Raw genomic sequence first — 26,680 nt, 5'->3', positions numbered from 1 at the left:
GAAGAAATCCTTTCTCACACTTTTTAAACAACTTCAATTAAAAATGACCTCCAGAATCAGCTGATGATTAGTCACATCTGTCAGATGATGAAGATGATTTTACTGACTTTAAGTCTTGGGTTTTGAAAATTTTTGTAGATGAGAACAACCCAGCTGTGATGTAGCTGTAATCTAAACATACCATCAGATACATTTTAGCTGCCTGGACACTGCAGAATTAAAGCCTTAACATTTAGCACAGTCATTTATTTTAAAACATTTACAGTTGTTCCAAGATAAAGGACAAGAGACATTGTCTGCAGTTGTGGAGTTGCTTTGTAAGTCAGTGTAATGGACAAAAAGCCATTTAATCACTGATTCACAATGGCATGATGAGAACCAGTTCAGTTATTTGCTGGCCTTGAGCACCTTTGTTATCCTTCCACAGGTTCTCCCAACCTGACTGTATCAACCTTTTTCCAGTCTCCTCTTCTGATTCATTTCCTGGCAAATCACTGCTGGCAAAGCACGTTAACAGCAGCTGCCCTTTGAGGGAGGAGGGTTTCCCAGAAATATCACCACAAGACTGATAGTTCTTTGATAAAAATGCCCATCTAAACCTGTCCTTTGTCCAGGTTTTGCTTCTAAAAGAACTTCCCTTGTTCTTTAATTAGAAATGTGCACGAAACAGAGCCATTATTTTATGGTATGTGCACTTTCTTTTCCTAGAACAGGCAATTTCACTGACCTACAGCTTCTGTCCCTTCAACTTCACTCCCATTATGAGGATATAAACTAATCCTGATGGGCCTTCCTGTGGTGCCAGTAATGTTTTGTTACCTGAGCTAAAAAAAAAAAAAAAAAAGATAAAATCCAAGCCAAAAATATAAATAGTTCATTATAAACACACTGGATGTGTTATAAATCCTTTCCCCCCAAAGCGTGCAGTGCTGAAACATTTCATTAAATCTTTTACACTTTAAACTGTCAAGATTATTCTTTCAAAGCCTCACTATGTGATTTATTCAAACATTTGTTCTGTAGGGCGACACATAAGATTATTTATTTGTGATAAATGAATTAATCCTACAAGTATGAGCTGAATATTCTGTCATGTCTTTCTGCTGGGAGAGCCGTGCAGAAAATAAACAAGCAAAGCACTGAAAGGTGAAAGATTAATCCCTTGTGTTCGGGTATTCCCTGAAGGACAACAGATCAATTAAGTCGTGTCATGTTTTCAGTTCTATTTGCTCAGTGTCATCCAGGTACTCACACAGTGGCTTTGTTTCAGCTACTGAGAAATGGCAAAATGCAGGTCAAAGGTGAAGCTTTAAGGCCAAATATGGAGAGGAAACACACTCTGCAGACTAACACACCAGAAAACCCACCAGCAGCCAGTCTGAAAGGCCTGCCAGAGACAGGAGCTGTGCTTACAACTCATTTGCAAAGTTTCCTCATTTCTGTCTCTTCCTTAAGAATCTCTTCCATGATAAAACCTTCGTATCCCAAAACCTCAGGTCAGTTCTAAAAACTGACTCATTCCTTAACAAGCACTTGTTTTCCCCTGCACATCTTGTCCCCTTCTTGTTCTCCAAATCCCACTGGAGTCTGGGCCTCTGATCTAGGAGAAAAGAATTCTAAGAGGAAAGTTCTCAGAAGTTTGTCTCTTATGGAAGTTTTCCCTTCTGTTCTATTTTCTCCATAACTTATTGCTTTACTGACCTTTTCTCCACAATAAAGACAGAAAAATTCAGTGTTTCATCCGAACAAGTTTCCTGTCACACCACTGACAGTCACTTCACCTGGGCCTGAACTAAGGCAGAGAATAACTGCAATGGAAATGGTGAAAAGAGAATCCCAAACTAACAAATTCCTTTACCTGATGGCATCTCCATAGAATGGAGGAATGCACAGATGGGGGAGAGAAAAAATTCTGAAATATGCCTACTGAGGAACAGAGCTGGAGGTGCCTGACTGATCATAAAACATTTTAATAGCTAAGAGTCACATTAACCTAAAGAATGTCTGAGAACTTCTGGTGCAAACTGAAGTGGCTTTAATACCCAAAAATGCTGACTGGCTTTAAGGAGGTATGTGGGACAGTCCTTAGCACAGCTGCTGCAGAGACAGGATTCCTGGGTTCTACTTTTGGCTTCTTTCCCAAGACCACCAAACATCCCCCAAACAAAAGCAAACTTGTTATAAACTGAAAAAACACCACCACATTCTTAAGCACAGAATAGCTCCAGGCATCTTTGCTAACAGAAAGTCATGGCATTAGGTTATTTATGTACCATGAGTTAAAAGAAAACAAAAACTTCTTTAGGTGAAAACACTCACTGGAACACAAAGAAAAACAGTTCTGTTACTGACACATTTTAAAGAAGTTAATATTGTATAAACTCGGTCAATAGCAATAAAATACACAACTAGTCAAACCAGCCAGAAACAACAGTCAAGCAGAAACAAATGAGGATGTTACCTCCATTTCATACATGGGTGGTCCCAGGATATCTTTTAAAGCATGGAAATCAATTAAAATCGGCATTTCAGGTGGCAGAGCCAGGTCAGCTGTGTCACTGATGGATTCTGGTTTTGCATCTTCTGTGACATGCTCTTTGCAATCTAAGAGAAGAAAATCTGATTTAGGATTTGTAACAGTGTTTCTAGACAGAGGAATTTTAAAAAATCATGACAGAGAAAAATAAAATATTCAAAGAAATGCTCAGAAAATTCATTAAAATGTGCTTAAACCATCCTTCACCAAAATCTTGTTACGATAATATGGCATCGCATTTAATTATTAAGCCTAAATACGTTCTAGCTGTTCATCAACAAAAATATTAAATCTAGAATACTGACAGAGATGCAACTCATCTGCTTAAATACATTTTAAACTAATTCAAATTGCAAAACACATTAAGTTCATTTAGGACTTTGCACTTTTCATCAGATTTCTGCACAGAAACAGTATTTCATAGAATCAGAATGGTTTGGGCTGCAAGGGACATTAAAGATCATCTAATTCCAAACCCCTGCCATGGGCAGGGGCACCATCCCCCACATCAGGTTGCTCCAAGCCTCGTCCAACCTGGCCTTGAACACTCCCAGGGCTGGGGCAGGCACAGCTTCTCAGGGCAACCTGTGCCAGGGCCTCCCCACCTTCAGAAGAATTTCTTCCAGAAGGAGCAATGTCGTGTAATACAGAATACAGAGCTGAATGTGGAAATGCTCAGAGTTCAGTAACTACTGTGTTCTTCTTACAGACATTCACAACTGTGCTCTCTTTCAGCAAGGATTCAAATGCTTACTGTTTGACACTCAGAATTAAGTTCTGCCATGTAAAGCAGGAGCATTCTGCTTTACAGATTTACATTACTTTTCCACTATTTACCACTGACCTGTCTGCATGACATCAAGAAACATTTCCTTTCACAGTGTCCAACAAGGACAGTTTAACTTACTGCTCTGGGACTCTCCTTCCCTCCACATCCCACTCCTCTCACACACACCCTCAACAGAAGTTGCCATGTGTAGACCACACAGAAACCAGCTCCTCCAGGAGCCTATGACCCATCCAGGTGTACCACCTCCTTCCAGGCTGTCCCAGGGAATCACTGCCCCACCACAGCAGTGCCCACCTTCAGCACAGCCTGTACAGCACACATTCTGACATTACACCTCTCACGGGGCGTTTCGTCTCTTACGACTTTTATGGCTTTACTCAATCATAGCATGGTTTGGGTTGGAAGGGGCCTTTAAAGATCATCCAGTCCAAGCCCCCATAGGCAGGGACACCTTCCATTCAACCAGGCTGCTTAACTCAAAAAACTGCCACCTCCTGTTGCTTCAACAGCCAGTTCAGAACACAGCACATACAGTCCATGTTCAGTGGACAAACCTCAAACCATTTCAGTGTAACAGCTTCATCTGTGGCTTTTGTCTTGAAATACTACACTTACCCAGGGCTCTGGTCTTGGTTTTGTTGGATGAGATACTCCCAAGGTATCCTGACCAATAACCAGTAGCAGCAAAATATTCCTCAAAGGTTTTTTTTTAAGAAACACCTCCAGGTATGATATACTCTTCAGGAAGGGTATAAACCCCTTATAAATATGTAGCTGGAGACTTCTGAATGCAATATACTCAAATGTAATCTAGAAGGGACCACATAATTAAAGCAATAGTTATGGCTTCAGAAGTGGGCTCTTCCCTTCCTTCATTTATAGCACAATTGTATTTCTTACCTATACAACTGTTTTCTTAGCAAAACTGCCTTAAAATTTCTGTTTTCTCTACAAATGTGTTTTCTGTACAAAAGTGAACTGCAGTGGGAACCAAGTAAATATCAAAGTCTCACACCAGCCTGGTCTCAGACCCAGCCTGCAGAGCCTGTTGTTTGCATGACTGAGCTCAAGAACTCAGGAGGTGCACACTGTGCACTTACTGGAAATAGAGGGAGAATGCAAGCAGGGAGTCATTTCCCCAAGGAATTTGATCCAGATGCAAAAGGCTCATTACCATTTTCCCGAGAGCCCGAAGCAATATTTTAGTGAAACACAGAGAGATGAAAAATACTTAAATAATCCAGATGTTTCTAAGGTTCTGTGGCAGTTTCACAGCAGTGCCTCCCTGCCATGTGCATCCTGCACATAGTGAAGATATTTCTTCCCACCCCAAACACACAGGCCTAATACATATTTAAAGCATAGTCTGTATTACACAGAAATATATATCAAGCTTCCAAACTCCTGCATTATATTTTGGGAAGTTACCCAAATATGAGTTGCTTCCTTTCTTTGAATTCTTTTAAATTTCAGTTTGAAAAGAAAATTGTGGTTTCTTCCTTCTTCAAAGGAATAAACCATCTTCCTTTACACATTAATGCATGCACAATAATTGAAGATCCTAGAGTTTAAACAACTACAGAAAACCACAGATCACTGATCTAATCTATTTACTATAACATGAAGAGGTGCTCAGTGCTGCAAAAGTAAATCTCAGAATGGATGAACCAGAATGTCTCCTTTCACAAGACACAAACTATCCTGTTATTAATCCTGATTTATGAAGGCCTTCTTACAGCTAATTCTGTAGCAGTGCAATTCTCACTAATGCCTTAATACAGTGTGAAGGAAAACATCTGACATCACTATTACCAGAACAGCAGCAACTCAGCTTTCATTCAGGACTCACATGTAAGAGTTATTATCCAACATCCACTAACCGTTCCATTGTACAACTCGTTGCTCCGTGCATAAATCCCACTCCTTTACTGCAAACACTGCCTTAGTCAGATGGCTCTCCTGTTGTTCCAGCATGTCTCTATATTCTTGTTAAACTACTATTTTTGTACATAATAAAATCATAGACATAAATACTAACAAGTCTAAGGAAACGTAACCCTGCAATGCTATTCTTGCAACTCAGACTGCCATTTCAACACCACAGATCTCTGAAACCTGAGTAATCTGATATACAATTCATATTTCAAAATAAAATTAAGTTTAAAAACAGCTGGTTTTGTACTATACCAAGATTTTAATGTCTAACAAACACAACTGTTCTTGTTTCAACTAACTCTGCATATGCAGCTGAAGAGACAGAGTTCCCATAAACAAACCAGTAGGGAATTTGAGGCCACCTGCCCTATAAAAGAATCAGAAACTCTTTCTTTGAGTTTATCTAATCCAATTAGTAGATCCCATTTTATAATCTGTAGCAATAACAAACTCCAAAATTTTATTAAAAATATTAACCTGAACTCTGACATGATCTACTTTTATATAAAAGCATACAGTGATGTCCCAAAATATAATTACAAACACTAATATTTTCTTTGAAGGAAAAAACCATCTTGTTTTATCATCTTTGACCAAGTGCTGACCGTGAAGAATCCATAAAGACACAAGCAATTAGGATTTCCATTAACAATGACAAATGCATGTTCCCTACCTACACACAGCCATAAACCACAGTACAAGTTAAATGACACATTTATCTAAACCAAGACAGCTAAATTCAAGTTTCCAGAAACAGAACAAGCTTAATCATCTTACATTTTGAAGTAAGTTGGAAAAATAAGCTAAAAAGTCAAAGAAGTGCCCTTAAACACAGCTCTAAACTGCACTAGAGGAACCACCTGCTGATCTGCTATTACATGACTGCTTAAGCAAAAGCAGTATGGTGCTGTTTCAACATCTAAAAATTGTAAAAACTAAAAATAAACAGTAACAAACTAACATAGAGCTTTCCCAAAGTAACAAAAAAAAAGTTCAAAAAACAACCGACCAAAAAAAGAGAATTATTTTCAAATTTTCCAAGCAGAATCTGCAGCTACTCAAAGATCACAACAATGTCCCTCAGGAAACTGCCTTTGCAAGTTCCAAAATAAAACAAAATCTCGCATGTAAATACTGGATTTGTAAGAAAATGGACTCCTAAGAAAACATACAGTGAACTATTAGGAATTCCATGGCACAAAGACTTAAAAATTTAAGACTGCTACAGATGTAATGGAAATGAGAGAATGCAAGAGTCTAAAACCTCCTTCACATGTAGCAATTTCTCATCTTGTCATAAAATATATTTAAATTAAGCACCAGCAACACATAAGTCTCAAGCCCAAAGATTTCTAGCCATACTTACTGACCAAGAGAGAACAATTATAATAACAGCCTAACATTTTAGAGCAGTTTTTAATGTAACACATTCTGATTTGCTGAATTGTTATGAAGAGGAATGAGAAAGAACATTAAAATGACAGAAAAGGTTTCAAGCTTGAGGGCAATTAAATGGAAAATAACATGTTCTTTCTTTCTCATCTGACCTATCAGCAGATGCTTCAGCACACAACCTACAGACCCAGGATTCTTTCAGCCTCTCCAAACTAACAAACTCCCCAAAAGTGCATTTAGGTAGGATGGGATAGGATTGCTCTTGCCGACAATGGCTCACATTCAAAGCCAGGCATAACATGAAACTGCGTCCTAAAAGCAACATTCCAACGTCCAACTTAAACCTTGTTCATATTTTTGGGAAGCATTACTTCCACCGGATTTTCTTTAGGAAGGGAGCACCTTCCTGGGACCCCAATCCTCTAAAACTTACTTATACACCTAAATTTAATGCTCGGTGTATTTTTCCCCACAGGATCAGAAAAGGTCTCTTTTCATGCAATAACTGCATTCCAACAATTGTGATCTCGAATAACAACGTTCACTTGAAGCACTTGAATTTGGGGTGTTCATGCAGGAATGCTTAGATAAATTAACATGGAAAATATGGGAAAAAATTTTTTGTACATAAACCCAAACTTTTCATAACATTTATCCCTTTTGCCTGCAACAGGAAAGTCAGTCCAAGCAGTCTTTCTAAAGAGCCCCGTATTGCAGCCTGCAGAGCTTAGTAAGGCCAGCAGAGCTGAGCTCATGCAGTACCTGCAGCCCCACCACCGTGAGACTGATGCTCACCAGATTTCATACACTACTTTCTCAGTGCTACAGGAGATCCCGTGAGGCTTAAAGGGCTGAGGTTTGGTTAGAACATAGAACAGGTCACTTTCTGCAAGAGCAGTGGTGTCAGCAGAGCTGTATTAGGGCCCTCACACACACTAAAAACAAGCCAATCCCTCTCACAATGCAGTGGTTTGTGATTAAATGCACCATGCCCAAGTTGAGAGATGGAGGACACTTCACATGTCAGTTCACGTTGACTACTTGAGTCAAACTTGCATTTAAATTCAAAACCAAGTGCTGTTTCATCCATAAGGAGCAGAACAAACTGCACTGTTATTACTGGGTTATGGAAATAATTAAGTATTTTCAAAGCCTTAGTTTCAACATAAATAGAATTTAACCACTTTTAATTATTAAATTTAGTTATTAAATATTACCTGTCCTAAATTTCCTTTCAGGTCTGAATTAGAGAAATAATTTTTCACTCCAGGTTTCAACTGCTGTATCATGATATGATGCCTTAGTGCACAGTTGCTGCATTGTATTCTCAAGGCAGTTGCACTAAAATAGGAAGGAGAGTTTCACATATTTTTGTGACTACTAGAATTTCGTCTACTGTCAAAAGACTCAAGAGTGTCTCATAAATCTTAGATAGTGTTGCAGTGAAATATCAGATGGTGTTACTGTACACAAGGATGACTCCCTGGAGAGGTTGAAAAATGACTCCCTTTGCCTTTGCTGAAGTTCATGTACAAACCCAAGGACTGATGCAAACCAACACTGCTCCACTTGCCAACTTCGCAAAGCTCAGGAGTCAGAGGAGCAGGAAGGCAAGACAAAGCTGCCCCTGTGCTTCAGTCATGCATTTTTGGGAAGTGCTAAACACAGCTTGACAGAGCATCTCCCAGCATCAGCTCTGCTATGGCAGGTACCCTCCATTTTCAGAGCCCACTATCAAACAGTGTCAAAAGCCTGATCTTTACAAAGCCTTGCAAACAGATGCTCCTCTTGGAGTTAATCTGACAATCAGCATGATGATGGGAATGTTGTGATTCTCCTACCCAATGCCTTTTAACTTTTACTCCAACCCACAAGCCACAAGGCACTCAGCTAAATAAGCCCAACAGGCACCATGTTACCATTTGGATATGCTATGAACAAATTATGTTTGAGCAAGCGAGGCAAGGCTGGAGCTTTCCCTCTCTTAGTCCCAACTCAGGACATATCAGTGCACTAACTGTAGTCTCAATCCCACATCAGTAACTGACAAATGTGTAAAGCAAAAATGAATTACAGGTCTTCTACAGATAGAGGAAAAAAATTCAAGAAATACTTCTAAATGTAACTATTAAGAGACAACAACTTGATTAACTATTCTTCCAGAGTCATTCATTATACGAAATAAAAATTCATCATCAAGATGCACAACTGCACAAACGTCTGCTAATCAACAGGAGAAAAAAATGCCAAAAAAAAAACAAATTAGGCTACAAATCCCACTATTTGCATCTACTTGCAAGTATTTGGAGATATTTACAAGCTTTGTTTTGAATACTTCATTGTTTCCAACAAACAGAATGAAAACTAAACAAAACTATTTTTAAAAAGGATCCTACTGTCACATACTCCCAGCAAGTGACACAGTCTGTTAAAAATACAGGAGGGTATAAGCACGTTATCAGTACAGAACAAACCACACTTTGCAGACTGCACCATTCCGTACAAGTCTTCATAATACACCACAGTTAAACGATGGAGCCACCTGTCCCTCGGACTCCCTTTTATTAAATACCAGCTTTTTCTTACCAACACTTTCCACACCAGAAGTACAAAGGCAACTCTTCACAGCTCATTTCTTCTGGGCTTACTCCAAACTCTTTGTCAACCAAAAGCTCTAACATTTTGCCCTCTTCTGAAGCACTTAGATTGCTATTTTCATTTAGCCTTGGTAAGTTGCAAGTCCAGTACTAATTTTAACAGTGTATAATTTTAAGAGTGTAAATACCTAAGTTGCAAGTCCAGTGCTAATTTTAACATGGTAAATACCTCTCTTGCTGGATTGAGATGTCTAATACAGTTCCTTTTTGTTATTTGCATTAATAATAAAGTGTTTCTTCTTACAGTACCATGAGTTGTGCTCTGAACCTACCTTTCATTTATTTTATCAGAAGGCTTGAAGAGCAGAATGACATTTCTTTTTATTCAGCAATTGCATTAAACCTTTGAAGCACATTTTAGACACAGCTGCCCTTCAATACAAAGAAATACTTTAAAAACATGACTTGTCAGAATTGCTATCAAAAAAGTGAAGTAGCAAAGACCCTGCTGGTGCTTGCAAGCCTGGCCACCACAGCACAAAGGCTCAGTGTTCGGGTTAAGAGCAAGTCCAGGTATCCCAGAAGCATCGACAAACTCAGTGTTTGTCTTCAGAACAGTCCATCACAGAGGAGAGAAGGTGCACATAATATAAATGGAAAGCATTAATAAATACATCTTAAAAGCTCTTCTTTTAATGTAGGTGAAATGATTTAAACTGCAGGATCCACACATTCAGAGCCACTGCTACTGGGAGAGTTCACTGTTATTAAGCCAAACATTCAGAGAAAACTGAGCTGAATCTGCTTAAGCAAACACGGCCAAAAATCAATCTTTTGATATTACAGCTTCCACAGACACTGTGATGACCTCAGAAAACTCAACAAGGTAAAAGAAGATTCAATTTTCAGAAGGGAAATACTGAGCTCGGAAAAAAAGACAAGGTAAAGCTGACAGACCATCAAGAAACAGATTTTCAGAGAGAGATTACTGAAGTTTTTACTGTGGGTAAAACTCTTCTTCAAATACCCCTCTAATTAATACCACTGCTTGTACAAATATTGATTATATTTCCTCCCCTGGGATTTACTCTCTAAAAGGGGTGGGCACCATTCAGACCTGTACACTGCTATTTCTGAAAGGAACAGATAATGAGTCTCCTTATTTGTCCTCCTCTAATCCAGATCAGAACTCTTCCAGCTGTACAGATGTTGGAACCTATAGGTTTTTTCCACATCAACTAAATTGGGAAGTATTTCACAACATCCCACCAAGAGGGAGGGTCCTGTTTAGTATTTTAAGTTTGTGAATATCCTGGAGCAAAAGTAATCAGCCATTCTGCAGTTTTGGTCTTCCAGGATCCTCTGACACACAACTGTTCTCCAACAGACTGGAAGGACTTCTTGTCTGAAAGTGTCACCTGAACTCATTTCAGTCCTTAAAAAACAAATGAAGCACCCAACACCCTGCTTGCTAGGTTTTATTAGACTAAGGGCCACCCACATTTTAGAAGTCCAGCTCAGGTTTGGATTCTGTCCTTTCATGTTTCACATTTTACACCTTACGCTGAGGGCTCCTGCAGACCCCCAGTGCTCAGTGAACACTCTGAAGCTCCAACAGAAAACTGCTGTGCACAGTGACATCCTCCACCAGTAACTGGCTGAACAAAAGCACCACCATCTACACTCTCCATGGTATCTCTCACCAGACACAGTGTGGATGTTCATTTATTAAAGAGAACACTCGAGTGGGGATGACAAATGGAGCAGTCACCAGCTGAGTGTTGCACATGAACTGGATTATGGGCCTGACTTCTCCCTTCCCCCCTTCTATCCCAACACTAGAAAGGGCTCTGCCTCTTCTGGTGGAGCAGTGACCTGGGTATTTGTACTGTTTGAGAATTTTATGTTTAGTTTTCATTCAGTCTGTTGGATGACTGGGAATGATAAAACACTGTATACATGGGAAACAACAACAGACTTACTGATGTTGAGAAGTTACCAAAGCTCCAAGGGTTCAAATAAGTGCAGTCCTAAAAGGCACATAAAAAGAGCCTCTAAACCTTTCTAATTTCAAAGCTCTTCAAGCAGACAATTATTTCAGAGTACAAAATAATGGGATTGAGTTCTGAGCCAGTAGAGCATGCACAGCACAGTTAAAGAACCTCTTTAAATACAATAACTAAGTTTAACTTAGTTTTTTATTCAAGAAAATAAGTGGAAGATTTGCATAAAAAAGCAAAAATATACACAAATCATAACTGCATCCCTAAGATATCAAACAGATCCATTGTACTTCTCAATTACCAACTTGGCAGGCTGAAATTATGCCCCGAGTCACAATTCAGCACTACTCGAACCATGCACAATAATAATGTCACACTATCCTCAATGCTTTTGAAAACAGCCCTTAAAGACGCATAAAAAAGGAGAAAAAGCTGGTAAATTAGCTTCCTAGTGACGACATTACAAGTTCCCTTTTTAATAAACCATGCAAAAGATACACACCTTCTCCTTCCCCCACTTCAGCACGATCTGGCTTTGTCTCTTTGTGCTGTCCCTCTGCCACTTTCACTGCCACTGCCCTGCAAATGGCTCCCAGCTTCCGATCCAGCGCCCGCACTCCTGCCTCCCTGGTGTACCTGGGGAGACACAGCTGCCTTACTGCTGGCTCTTCTCTGTCAGAGAGCTCTTTGCAATGCAAACACACTTTCTTATTAAAAACACATCCAAATAAAATGAGACGTGAAAGGCAGTGAAACCTTGGACTAATCTAACAAACAAGAAAAAAAAAAAAGTCATTTGTTTTTATCCAAATAATTGCGGTTGCTGATGAAATTGTAGAGAAAGACAAACTACTGAGTGGGAAGAAGACACCTGGTGTTAAACCTTCATGAAATTCTAAACAATGTTTCAATAGCACTGAGCTCTTAGATGCATAAAAATTAAAAGGAAGAATTATTTTAAAACTTTGAACTTTATTGAAAGTTGAGGAACTGACTGTAAAAGAATATTTTCTTATAGTCTGTAAATTAAAAAGAAGCACCAGACAATAACACTAAACAAAGCAGCCAAAATGCTGTTACTGGTCACAGAATACTTCAATTCACTGAATCTTGATCCTTTTTCCATTGAAAATGAGCTAGTTTCAAGTTCAAAAGATGTTCTATTCAATGTATGTGCTCTCACGTCCAACAAAAAAAGTTCTAATGAATACAAGCTATTTTAAAACCCACATTTTAATTTGTTTAACCTAATTCCAAATTTTAAACAAATGTGGCCCATCCAGTCACAAGGAAAAAAAAATGTAATTTACCAACTGGTGAACTTCTGAAGCTATTAAGGACAACAGATCTTAAGACATGTTTTGTTTTATCACACTATAAATTGATTTACTAGTTACAAAAAAAGAAGTTATTTAAACTGAAAGCAACGAACAGACTTACCTGGTAATTATATCCAAAGTGGTTACTTGGGGAATCTGAATTTGCTGTGGAGTCAGGCCATGTTGTTCAAGCTGTTTAGGAATCAAGTGTCTGTGTGCAATTTCAATTTTTTCTTCTTGTGTGTATCCTTCAAAGAAAAAGCATGTATTTATTTATCTTTTTGCTTATACACTACAATATAATCAAATTTCTTACCTTTTATAATTCTATCTAATTGAATTTAACAAAAACCACCCCCAGCTATAATTTAAAAGGCTGTTGGTATGATCCTTTATGGTGATTCATAACTTGGTGTGAACAAGAACAGAATTTTAGTGTTTCAAAGACCCTTTTCTTCGTTGGAATCTTAAAAAGATGCATCAACCAACAGACTATCAGAATACAAACAAATCAGTGAATGAAAATATCATTTCAGAATGTATCAATGTATCACCACAGCCCTGGCACTGAATTTTCCTAAGTGCAATGCTAAGTGTCATTCTCATGGCAGAGCCCACAACAGAGGGATCCTTCCAAGTCTCTTTTAATGATTCTGGCCGTGCATTCCAGATTCCTGGCAGGCTTTCCTTAAGGAACTGCCCTTCATTTCAGGAAAAACACCCTGAACTTGTTTAGGGATTTGCAATAGTCACTTTAATGAAAACACTGCAGTTACCTGGAACTTGGATAATTTCCATTCTGTCCAGCAGAGCAGGTGGGATTGTAGCTGTAGTGTTGGCTGTAGCTATAAAAAGGACTTGGGACAGATCAAAGGCTACATTTAAGTAGTGATCGGTGAAACTGTGATTTTGTTCTGGATCCAACACCTTGACAAGAGTGAACACAAAAGAGATGCAATTGCTCAATTAGAAGTAAAGAAAATATGAGCATATTTATTATATTCCATGTCAAATCTGACTTTACATCCATAGAATACGTTATGAACATCCCTAAAGCCTGACCTTGCTCGGATGTGTCTGTGCCTACATTTCTCACCACACACAAAACAAAAGAAATCATTTCCCCATTAGTTGTTTCTGCAGCATTGCTCCAGCCCTCCAGTACCCCCCATAAGCTCTATCTCCATGACCTTGTACACATGGTAGGGAATGGCCCTTCAAGGACTCTCACAGTAACCTTGGAAAAGCAGCTCTCGTGGTCCCATGGAATAAGTAGAATTCTCTCAAGTAATCCCTGACTCCAATCTTCATCTGCTGCTGGTAGCTCTTCTTACTCTCAGCACACCAACCTGTGACACCTCCCCATGGATACCCCAATCCCAGCCCTTTCTGCTGTCCCTAAATCTCTTGCCCTGCTCATTCAGCTGTGGCCAGCCTTTCACTAATGGAGGAGTACAAGGTCTTCTCCTTGCCCATGACATCCCATGCAAGTCTCGACCCTTGGTGAGCCCTGGCTTTCCTAACACAATCTTTGCATTTTTCTTTTTCCCCTCCCCCAAAAAACCAGAGGCAAAATTAAACAAGCAGAGGAGAATAACAACACACAGTCCAACCAACCTCAAAAATTTACTGAACAAGTAGAACTATGGCTTAAATAACTGTGTTGTCTTCCCAGTTCTGTTAGTACCATTTATGTGTGCTAATGCAACACTTGTGTATACTGAAGCTATTACTTGAATAAGCTGTTTTTTCACATCAGGTGGATCACAAGGGTACTAAGATGCTGTTTTGTGTTTTTGTAACAGTGTTAGAAATGGGAAGTTCACTGTATATAGCAATGTTCACTTGGCTTCTGTATCACCTATGAACCACCTTCACTCCACAACCCCTTAAAAACAGTCACACTTACTCTTTCCAAATGATGAATTATCAGTGCTACACGAACATGAATAATTCTCACGTTACAAATACCTATGCATCTCCTGAGAAATAGCACACCACTGTCAAAATAATTTATCTGCCTACACCCAAATGAATGCACACGACTTAAATTATAGACAAGAACAGTGTTGATAATGAAAAAAACCCTGAATTTGAGCTTAGATGGTCATAAAGAAAACAACTCTGAATTTTCATTACTCTTAAATTCTGTTCAGGCTCTGAAAAGTGAAAAAAAAAATCTTTAGAACAGAATTACAATCAGAACAAACCAGGAAATTACTGTTTTTACAGAATGCCAAAAACACAGTAGAGTTTCTTAAAAAACAGAATAAATTCTGGTTTTATTTTGAAGTACTGCTCAGATTTAAGAGCAATATTTAGAAATGTATTGCAACTGTAATAAAACACAATCTACACAATGCCCCCTAATAGTGAAATCTTAAACCACACCAAAGCATATGCCTAAATTCTAAAACTAAGGCTGCAACTCAGTGAATGCCATTGTTCATGGGCTATAAGCTATTCAAAAGCTTCTCCTACACTCTTCAGCAAGCAGCTGCTGTCATTTACTCCCTTCCTTACCAATGAAGGCAAAGGCCTTGAAGTATCCTGACAAGCCAAGCACACTGATGCATAATTCACTCAGTTATAGATGTCCCTTCCCTCAACCAGCCCTACAGGGAGACACAACAACAGGCAGGGAATCCAAGCACAGCATCTGCAAACTGTTTTCAAAGAAAGCAGATCTGTATCAAATATCAGTTGCCCATTCAAAGTATACTCTTCTAAATTTTTCAAAACTGATTTAAACAGCAAATCCTAACTCAGATTACCCCCCCCTTTTTAACACTGATAACAGTATTTCCACAGAATTGCAGTCTATTAGCTGAAGTATTTGCAACTACTTTCAAAACTGTTGAAAAACAAGGTATTCTGACAGACCAAACTGGTATTTTACCACATTAATTTACAGGCATGTTTCTCTCTTTCTCCTTCTAGTCTGCAACTAGAAATCCTTATGAATCCTACTAAATGACAAGCTGGTGATTATAATATTATTTACAAAGACACATAAAATACTGATGCTGTACTCATATGCAAACAATACTATCCAATAGAGGTAAATGAAACTGTAATCCAAGCCAACTCAGATAATATCTAAAAATGTGAATTATCTGAGATTTTTTAATAACAACTAGGGTTTCTCTGGACTCATATTTCTTTGTCGTGGTAACTATTTCTTAGAATAAGACATAAAACAGTATCACGCCTATGCATTTCAAACAGATTTTCCAAAACAAATAGAACTGTTCTTCAGTGAGGTATCTGTGCTAAAGTTCAAGTTCAAAAGTTTTTAAAGATATTCAACTAATACAAAAATATGAAGTACAAAAAGAACATTGAGTGCACAAAACTTCTTGGCTAATTTACGGCCAGCAGCTCACATGCACACAAAGGCTTCTCTGTAACAGCTTTTTATTACCACAAAATCCAGAATAAGTTCCACGAACATTTAATTGCCTGGCTCTGCTCCTGGTCTAATTTCCCTGCATACAAATAGTCACTATCAGGCACTTGGATCCATTTCTGTTTTCTTCTGGTTTTTAACAGAGGTCATCTAAATTTAGACTAAAATATTCCGTTGTTAATGAACAGAATCTGGAAATAGGAAGACATTCTGTCTTGCTTAAGCAACAATTCTGCAGAAGCATTAGAACCAAACACATATCCGGCAATTATCAAACATCAAGCTTTGCTTCCAAGCTCACAAGGTTATGGCAATTTTCTCCTTGAATATATCCCATTGTAGAGAGCATAATTTAACACACCTACACATCAGGGAGAAAAGGATGTGCCTTTTATACTTAATGATGGCACTTACCAAACAACAAGCAGCAGTGTGGAAAACAAATGTACCAGTTAGGTGACCACCAACTACTGTTTGCTCTCCTACATAATAGCAACCTTTGCCTGTTCCAGATGGACTTCCCAACAACGTAAACCACAAAAAGCAGATGAAAATTAAGCTATTATGTCCAGACATGAGTTCTCCATTAGAAGAGGTAAAGCACCTGCTTCAGGATGTTTAGCCAGCAGTAGAGGGATATACAGATCTCACAGGGGAGCAGCCCAGACATGGTTATAGAGCAATTACTTCTCCAGATGCAACTAATGGTCAATTAGCAACGGCTTACATAGAGATTGCAGCCCAGGCAGACAGTTGGAAGCAAACCTGATGAGTCTCAGCTGGAAAAATCCATGGCAGGAGCTGAGCTGAATATCACTGAGAATGTGGGCTTCAAATACGGAAAACAGAAACATCTCAAAGCAGCAACAAAGCATCCAAAAGTCAAACACAACTAATTAAAAAAGAAAGAAATTTCATTTGCCCTCATGAACTTGACATGATAAAAGAAGAATACAATTGTTCTCTACTGCAGGACAGGGAAGGAAAATAAATTGGAAGAAGCAGCAAAGGTTGAATAAAATTAACAATATTAATGTACAGATCTAGATTCATGATGGGAACATTCTTTGCAAGGAAAGCCAAATCATTGTGGTGTTAGCAATTTTCATTGTCTCGCTAACAACAGCCAGCTAACTAACGAAATTTGATTTTCAGGTATATTTATCCATGCATTGACTGGACTTAGGAGAGGTTAGTTCAAACATCTAGAGGACAAATGACAGAAGAAATATCAGCAAACCCGGACACAGAGCTCATTACCATTAACAGCAAGGAGTAAATAAAATCCCATAAGCAAAAAGTAGAAGCAAAACATCTGTATTTGTTACACTCTCCTCCTTGTTTTCCTTGCATTTTGAGGCTTTTCATGCACTACTACACATTTGAGAAATAGCCAGGTAAAGGACCATAACTGTCACTTTTAAAAGCTGAAGAAGTGAAGCCATGCCATCTTCTAGCACATTTAAATTACTACTAGTTCATGTTAACACGCAAAGATCAAAACAGAGCTCTCAAACCACAGCCTGCTCATACACTGATTTTCAAAGAACTAGTTGGCCTTGTCAAAACAGCAATTTTACAGTCTAGCAGGAAGCAAATAATGACGTTTGTAGAATGCCAATTGACATTTCATTTGCAGAATGTCATACACCATCCAGATGAGCTCATGACACCTTAAGTAGCATTTTTCATATTTAAATCACTGCATTAAGCACTGCCAGTCAAAAGAGTTATTAGAATTACTCTAGGCAAATATTATCAGAACCACTTTCATATCCACCTACCAAAGTTACCACACCTTAAGTCTGACAACTGAGACACTTCTGGGATATCATGTCATACTCCAGAAAACAGAAGTCAGAAAGAAGGTTCTGACAACTCATTACTGCTTTCAGCTAGATGATAAATGAAGCCTGCAAGGCACAGGTCTCAATTCATCTTCTTCATAATCACTCCAGTTTTAGCCTCCTGAAAACCTAACAACTAACCTAATTAGTAACATCTCAACACTTGATGGGATTTACAAAATATTCCAACAGTATCTCATTCGCCAGTCCTTAATTGGATCTCCTGATTTTAGTTGTGTCTTTAAGCAAGTAAACTTTAAAACCTCTAAAACTTTTGTGAGAAAATAATTGCATCATGTAATTCAAAATTAGATACATTTATATCTTAGTCCAAATCCCACAATTTTAAAAAAAATGCACTCATGGAAAAACTGACTCTCATAGAATGTTAACACTCAGGACACCATGATCAGTCAAGGACTGGGGGATCTGTGACTTAAAGGAAAAATTTAAGTTTAGAAAGTTAATTACAACACTTAATTAAAGAAATGCTCCTAAAAGAACATGCAATTAGTCCATATGGATAGTCCACTGGATAAAATGCTTAGCTCCAGTATAAGCTGGTACCATCAAAAGCTTCAAAAATATATTAAAATTGTGCCAAGAAAGAAAAGGAAAACTTGAAAAAGTCTAGCTGCTGTCTGGCTGCTCTATACTTGTTTCTTAGCTAACAACATTTGGTCATTAAAAACCAATGTCCTGAAGTCCCCCAAGTAACTAATGTTTAAGGCTTGAGCAGTATTTAAATACACCAAACACCCCAAAATCCATCCCTGTGTTTAAGTACAGCTCAGTGAGATTTACGGTGCCTTATTTAGCCCTGATGGCACTTGCACTGTGCCCAAGTAATTGGCAGAAATCAAAGGATGTCAGAACTCAGCAGCTGACATTTGAATAACAAAGCTGACACTTTGGGCAGCGAATCTTCCGAGTCCAGTATTTTAATTATTTTATTTTTTTTTTTAAATACAAATGAAGCAATGCTTGCAATTCAACATCTCTTACCTCAAGCAAGGCTGCTGCAGGATCCCCCTGCAAGCTCTTGGCCAGTTTATCAACCTCATCGAGCAGGAATACGGGGTTGTTCACCCCCACAGTCTTGAGGCCGTTGATGATCCTGCCGGGCATGCTGCCCACGTAGGTGCGCCTGGGGGAGAGAAGTGCGGGGGGAAACAGGGCTGAGCTGGGCAACAGGGCAGGAACAGCACAGGAAACAAAGCTCAAAGCAAAATACCAGAACAAGCAGTATTGTAACAACTCCTGCTTTTGTTTTGCAAAACTTTTTAGAACCAGTTGATAAAAATATGCGATATACAACTGAACTAATACAGGCAATTGTAGCAGCAGATGAAAGTTTGAGTTCCACGGGGCAGTAGTTGGTCTGGAAAGATAACCATGTGCATTAAAGTATATCCAAACTTTATGGCTTGCAAGCATTTTGCATGTTCCAGTACAGGCATCTTTGTACCAGAGGAACAAGCCAAAGCAGATTTGGGAACCTCACTATTACAAGCATTTTAATAATTACAATACTGGGATTTTATCACCACAACAGAGTTCAAACAGCACGTTACAAATCAGGGCAAAATTCCAATTATGCTGAACTGTCAATGTCCCCTGAATATAAAGCATGCTTTAAAAAATACTCAGTGAAAATAACTGTATTTACTAAGTCATTTCAATATGAAAAGTTAAACAGTTCAATTTAACAAAAAAATTACGAGTTTGAATTTATTCAGCAAAATCAGTAAAAACTTTTTTCCACAACACACATACAGAGCAACTACATTTTATGTCCTTATATCCCCTGTGTGCTGCATTTACCACAGCCTTTTCTGCTTGTGCCATAACCACTCCAAATACTATAACTAAGAGTATGAAATTCTGGTCCCTCAAGAAGAAAGAGGTACATTAAGTGCTGAATAACTGGATCTGTCTCATGACCCTCAGAGAGCAGATAAGCAGAACAGGCCTGCTTTGCCATATGATCTGTTTTACTACAGTCCAAAATAAACAGGATGACATTTACAAAGATGAAACCAAAAATACCATGGGAGTAATTTCAAAAGATACCAGAGACAACTCTAAATATTAAAAAAATCCCAAACAAAACCAGAACCAAAACCACACAACAATGGTCTTAGTTCCATGTAACATTTAACCACTGAGTAAACAAACTGCAGTTACTGTAATTAATTATAGATCTGAGCAAAAATAAAAGTTTTTAAGTTTTATAAATAGCCAGCAATGCAACAGAAATTCACTTTGCCTCTTACCACCTTCATGAGGCAGCTGCTAAAGACTGAAGCAGCCAGCATGTAATGGTTTTGCACTTTTTGTGTAGAGTCTTACTCTGCAGCAAGGGAGTGGACTCCTCTCACTGAGGATTGCTCTGTGTGACAGGTATTACAGACCAAGACTCTGCACGGGGGAGCTATTACACCACCTCCTCCTCCATCTGCACATGGACAACCTTGCCAAAAGAATGGAAGATTCTATAAAATGCAATCAGAAGATTACTAGACTGGAGTAAAGCTGAAGTTCACAGAAATCAATCATTACCAGTGCAATCAAATTAATCATTCTAGCAATTTGGGCATTTCTTTGGGGTTTAGGGTTTTTTTCCTTCTTATGAGGTGGTTTTTTTTGGTTTTGAGTTTTGTTTGCTGGTGGTGGTTTTGTTCTTGTCTGGGCTGTTTTTAACAGAAGGTGAACCACTGCACTAGAGAATAATTTTATAAGCTTGAGAGCCAATGCAGCCCGACTGTTTCTAATATTCTGATTATGCCAGTAATAGGATAACATAATTAGGTAAGCATTAAACATTCTTCTTTCCTGCTTGGTACATTGTTCTCAAGTGCATTGAAGACATTACACCTTTTTAATGCATGTTTGTGTTTTTATATACACGAAGTTCTACCTGATCCTTTTAAATTCTATAAAATCTTGAGCTACCCATGTCTCATCTAATGTTAAGAAACAGATTTGGTTTACAAACTAAATGAAGGCAAACAGGTGTTAACAGTCTAAATCTATGACACATCTTCATTTATTAGAGATGGACCAATACCTATTTTATTATACTATTAAACAAAGACTGAAGATCTCCAAGGTTATTATGGAACACATCTCAACAAAAGAGTCCTTGGTAAAACAGGCCCTGCAGGTATTGACATATAAACCCAAAAGAATATATTAAAATTACAAGCATATATGGCCATTTATGTGTCTGGATATCAACCTTTGCCTTGTGAAACTGAATACTGCAGTTTGTGAACCCCAGCCACAGAACATAATGTTATTCTTTATTTCACTGCTTTTTCTAGGGTTGAAAAGAGAAGAAACAATATTCCAAATGAGTACTTTTGATGACATAACATAGCTTGGCTCAGTTTTTGATGCAGTTTCTTTCCATGCATCAAACCTAGAAGGACAGTCAGCTGTTCCCCATTCAAAACAGGAAGTGCAGACCAAGTTTCCTGGTTATCTCACTTCCGTAGCAACACTCGGAAAAACCCCTTAAGAGCTGATGCCACAGAAGTTCTGTAATTTAGTACTCTTTTTATTTATTTTTAAAATCAGTGAAAAGTTAAACAAAAGACTAGAATTGCACAGCATATCATTAGGAACTATATAACCTAGAAAAGGTGGGAAATCTAACCTTCCTGGTTCTCCCAGTATAAACTGGGAACGCATACAAACTGGAACTCTTAGAGCAGTGGCAGCGTTATTGACAGAAACATGACTCACTTTCTTCATGCTGATCTACAGACAAATAGTTTTAAATGATTTTTAACTGCAGATAGAAAAGGATAACAGAGTTAGTGCCACCAGAAGAAAGAGCTTCACATGAAGGTGAGAAAGAGCTTCACATTTATCTCACCAGCACCACTATAAATAAATGGCACAATTACACCTTTCCTTCTCAAAAACAGAAAACCACACACACAACAGATAAGCTCATATAGTTCCTGTATAACACAAAATATCAGTATTGAGGAGACTTTAAATGCAGTGAGCTTCTTGCAAATGAAGTTCTAAGCCATTCTTCAGGGCGGTTTGTTTTCTTTTTGTTGTTTTTTTTAACATAAGTAAACAACAAATATAAACCAGAAAAATTTAACATATGGTATAGATGGGTGGTAAATGCAAACAACAGCTGAAAAATGTCTCATAAAACAGTTCTGGTTTTGTACCAAGATGATGATTTCATTTTGGGAATGCAGAACAGTAGTTGCTGTTCTTCCCCCAGTCAAAAGAGAAGTCACTAACCCCAGCTGCAGGCACGTGATCCACACTCAAATGGCAAAACCTGGGCGTTTCCAATTGCCCTATTTCCACCTCAGGGCAGCAGCACAGTGACTGAACACACCCCCCCCACCCTACTGCTCGCTAAAACATCTGATTTTGGCTGCTGAATCTCTCAGTCTGCACCTTTCTCTTTCAACAGTACTGAGCAGCCCAAGTGAATGCTATTTAGGGCACTATTGGCTTGGAAGTCAAACTGAAACACAGTTCCTTTTTAATGTTCTAGTACATTTAGTACATGTTTTTCAATGTAGGTACACACAGTATCATTCTTCTGCAATGGCAATGGAATCCTGAACTTAAGCCCCAAAGCCTAATAAGGAGCTTTTAGGAGGAAAAAGAATGTCTCCTAACATGTAATATTAGAAAATCAGCCTACCAAACAGTAAAACTCAGAACACAGCAGCCTATGTCTCAGAATACAACAGTTTATGTCTCCTCCACTTTTAGGACACCTCTGTAATTCCTCTCTCCAACTGCCACCAGATGCACAATATGGATTCACTTGACTGGGAATAACTTGAAGGATTTATTCATGCAAAAGGACATTACAGAGGTCTACAGAAAAGCTGTACTTCTTATTTGATTAAATATTATTCTGAGAAGCAGGAAAAAAAAGAATTTAAAAACCAGTATGCAACAGCTGATTCTGATTTTAACTACAAAAAAACTTGAAAAAGCAGTGGGTTACAAGGGATTCCTGGTACCAGCTGCTCTAAAGTTTGTTTTTAAACTATACATTTGTTTGTTGAAGAGTAACTCCACAATATTCCTGCTAATTCTAGATTAAATTTTCCTTTGCTGGTGAAAAATAAACTCTCCTATCAAATACCTTCCATTGTCTAATTTCAAGTAAATTTTTAATATGAAATTTATACTGGTTAGCCTCTAACATGCATTAATAATTTAATAATGCCCTCAAAAATGTGTGACAGCCACAAACACCTGAAGTTAAAAGGTTTTTTTAAAGGCTCTATCACGTGACTCTACCTGCCTTTATTCTTTATTAGGTCAAAGCACAAGATAGAAAGTTTGACTTTTGTTTATAATGTCAAGTTCAAGACGTGGTTTCCCTGTTACAAAGGCTTCAGTCCTGCTCTGCCCTGGAAAAGTTCCTCCCCTCCATAACGCTGAGTTTCCCACAGCCTCTAGTGGCTTCAGCTCGAATAGCAACGTGTTGTAGAACGAAATTTTACGTTGTTTTTAGGAGCAGTACCATAAGTAATCTGAAACATCAGAATTCTTACTTAGCAAAGAGCGATTAAGGACAGTTTATGAGTTACAGGAATAACACAAAGTGAAAGAGGAGGACAGAGTTTGGCTCTTTTTCCACCAGTGTGTAAGCAGTGGGTCAGAAGGCCAGCCCAGACCTGCACACCTGTACAGCTCCACGGTGCTGCCAGCCAGGAAAAGGGTTAAAACAACCGTGTCACAAACCCCAGGGGGCTGCTGGGTACACTGGCCAAACCTACACTAAGAAAAAACCCTACACATGATTCCTTCAAGCTACAAACACCAGGAAATGTCAAACACCCTGGAAAACAAAACTCCTGCATATTTGCCACAGGAGATGCAGGGGAATAAACACATGTTGCACCAAGGGTGCTGAACTAAAGGTCTACGAAACAACTCTGAATTTTCAAGTTCTCATCAAGTACAAATTCACTGTTTTCTCACTTTTTCCTCTTTCAACTCTGGTCTAAGAAGCAGCCAATAGTGTACTGCACCCTCGGTTCCAACCAGTACATTACATTCCAGATTCCTACAAGTTTATGCAGATGTTCAGCACAAGATTTCCTACATTCCTTCCAGCTGGGACCGTGAGCTTCCACCACTCTAATGAATTCACACATGTAACTAGCTCACACAGTCAGAAGTCTGAAGTCTGACATCACAAAATGTACTTTTATTGCAATTAGGAAAGGAGGAAGTAGTTACCTGTGGCCTCGAATATCAGACTGATCACAGACTCCTCCTAAAGCAATTCTGTGGAATTCTCGGCCCAAAGTCTTTGCAATTGATCTTCCAACACTAGTTTTACCAACTCCTGGGGGCCCCACAAAACAAAGAATGGGTCCTTTGAGGTTGTTTTTAAGCTGTCTGACAGCTAAGTACTCCAAAACTCTCTTCTTCAGCTTCTCCATAGCATAATGATCATTATCCAAAACTATTCGAGCTGCACGGATTTCGAGGCGATCTATCATTGAAAACAGAAGAAGATCAGCACATTTGCCTTTAAAAATGGAATTGGTTTTCTACTCTTTCCTCACTCTCCATTTCTGCATACTGTTCTGTATTAATAGTATCACCCTCACAACTTTTGAAAACTGGTACAAAGTGGACGTGATACTCAATTTTTCTATTGCACCTCAAGTTGTAATTATTAAAATTAGTGTGTTTTCATCCTCTTGTTCTTTACCAAACTTGCTTAAGAAATACCAGAACCTTTTTCAGGAAGATTAATGCTACAGAAACGTCCAAAAATTTTTTTGTCCAACATATAAAAAGTAATTGGATGCCCATTTCTTCATTATTTTTGATGCATGCTAGCACCAAGTTTAAGTAATAACCCCTTCATTTTTCTGTGAATACTTCTTAGATTCATATTCTTAGATGTACAGTTGTGCTACACAACCTATTCAGTATAGAGACCTCACTGAACTCTAAAGGTCTACCTGGGTTAAAGTAACACATTAATAATGTTTTTACAAGGCAGAACTAAGTACACATGTTTACATGATGGTCACTTGTCCTAAAATGTCTGTGCAAGAGACAATCACCAAAACTAGAAGGGTTTACCTTTTGTACTCTTGTTCCATGGCAATTCTACCATCAGTTCCAAGTAATTTCTTGTCAAAGCATATTCTGGCATTGACTGAGGCATCTTCTTCAACCTGGAAATATAAGCACTGAATTCGTAAGGCCAACCAGGAATTAACTGCAGGACAGCGTAAAACTGTCCTGCACCACAGGACAGCTACTGAGCAAAGCTGAGGTTTAAAAATCATTTTGAAAACACAACCAACACAAACATGTATCAATTGGAAAAGGTTTGAAGGATTTGTTTTAAAATATAAAACAAGAGAAGAAACCACTATTTTTACCTTTTTATTTCCTTCAGACAAACTTTAAGAGCTTGTTCTGACATACTGGATGTTCTAATCTTTTTTTCTAGCATGACAACATCATCATGATCTTCTTCTTCCTCCTCATCCTCTGTAGTGTTTGCAACATGACTGATTCTTCTATTGGGACGAATAGCCACCACCTAAGAAATGGAGAACAGAGTCAGAACAGTATCAGGTCTTGTTTTTTAAATAAGGTGTGTAATTTGGCTTTGAATGGAAACCATGATAAAAACATATGAGGTGCACAGAAAAATACTCAAGATTTTAATTCCATAAATAACTTCACAAAGTGTTATTGGTACACCTTAAGTAAAGTTAAGAGTTCTTACTCTACTGTAAGTATTCCCTAAGTGCATTTATCATGTACCCTAAACTAGCAAACAGCAGAAGACAAGAACAAAACTGAAAGGAGCTCTCTGGGATTTTTCAAGCACTGCAGCCCATCATATTAGGCAAAATAAACCTAATCTTTACAAAATGGGTAAGTTCTCTCTCCTACCCATTTTCATTTCTCAATTACTTCCCACTCACTAAACTGCATAAGTGCAGTTAGTTGCAGGAAAAGTGCAAGCTGCCCTAGCTTACCAACACACATTTTACAATGCACATTCTTAACCCATATTTCAAAAGCTACCATTCATCTGCAATGCCCCAAGGAAAAGATACACCCTTCACTGCACAGGCCAAAACTCGATGTGTGCACACCATGCAAGTAAACTGGGCATCAGATACCTCTTCAAAGGAATCTGAGCACTTATTCAATGTCAGAAAGTGCTCAAATTAAAATAAATAAAATAAAGATTAAAATAAATAAACAAATAAAATAAAGCCTAGGCAGTTTTAAACAAATATTTTCTCTTTTAGGTATCTAAACAGCCAAAGATGCCAGCTGGGTGTTTTCTGCCCCTCCAGACTTACCATCAAATATTATGGCTATACATTACAACTTTGCACAATTAAAATCATGCACGTTCATTAGCCTGCTCAAAAAATGCATCTTTTTACTTATTTAGGATGCTTAAGTATCCCAGATTTAAAGGTCCATACCCTTTTATCATCATCCTGTTTGGGCTTTCTTGTTTTTTGAAGCAGCTTCAGGCCTTCAATCTGTCTAACAAGCAATGGTATGGTCATCTTGAACCGCTCCTCCAGCCTGACAGCATCTAAAATCTAAGAGCAAGAGCTGTAAGTAACCAAGTTCACACTGATGGATCGTCAGTCTGGGGGAAGGGAACATGGAGAATACTGTTACTGTCTTTTCACCAGAGTTATAGAATAGATGGATTAGGAAAAAAGGTAGCAAGAAAAGTAAAGAGAATACTGCACACAGGGTCTGTCCTCAAGGGTCTGGATGCCTAAGCTACAAGCATTCCAAACTAGGAAAAAAGTCTTTTATCCTGTCTGTTTTATGCA

At 38.4% G+C, this 26,680-nt stretch overlaps 1 protein-coding gene across 1 annotated transcript in view; it reads right to left on the bottom strand.

Moving 5' to 3' along the window:
* LONP2 (lon peptidase 2, peroxisomal) overlaps positions 1 to 26,680 on the bottom strand; it is a 36,643-nt gene that overhangs the window by 6,653 nt on the left and 3,310 nt on the right. The window contains exons 4-12 of the mRNA XM_017816230.1: positions 26,315 to 26,437; positions 25,244 to 25,407; positions 24,939 to 25,033; positions 24,078 to 24,336; positions 18,837 to 18,978; positions 13,352 to 13,502; positions 12,697 to 12,823; positions 11,759 to 11,892; positions 2,462 to 2,604 (exon numbers count right to left, since the gene is read on the bottom strand). Coding sequence (XP_017671719.1) covers positions 2,462 to 2,604; positions 11,759 to 11,892; positions 12,697 to 12,823; positions 13,352 to 13,502; positions 18,837 to 18,978; positions 24,078 to 24,336; positions 24,939 to 25,033; positions 25,244 to 25,407; positions 26,315 to 26,437 — 1,338 coding nt within the window. The remainder of the gene's footprint in view (positions 1 to 2,461; positions 2,605 to 11,758; positions 11,893 to 12,696; positions 12,824 to 13,351; positions 13,503 to 18,836; positions 18,979 to 24,077; positions 24,337 to 24,938; positions 25,034 to 25,243; positions 25,408 to 26,314; positions 26,438 to 26,680) is intronic.

The sequence above is a fragment of the Lepidothrix coronata genome, unplaced genomic scaffold (assembly GCF_001604755.1).
Source record: "Lepidothrix coronata isolate B3197 unplaced genomic scaffold, Lepidothrix_coronata-1.0 Scaffold54, whole genome shotgun sequence".
NCBI lineage: Eukaryota > Metazoa > Chordata > Aves > Passeriformes > Pipridae > Lepidothrix > Lepidothrix coronata.
The sequence above is the reverse complement of the archived record's forward strand: the minus strand, read 5'-3'. Positions and strand labels throughout refer to the sequence as shown.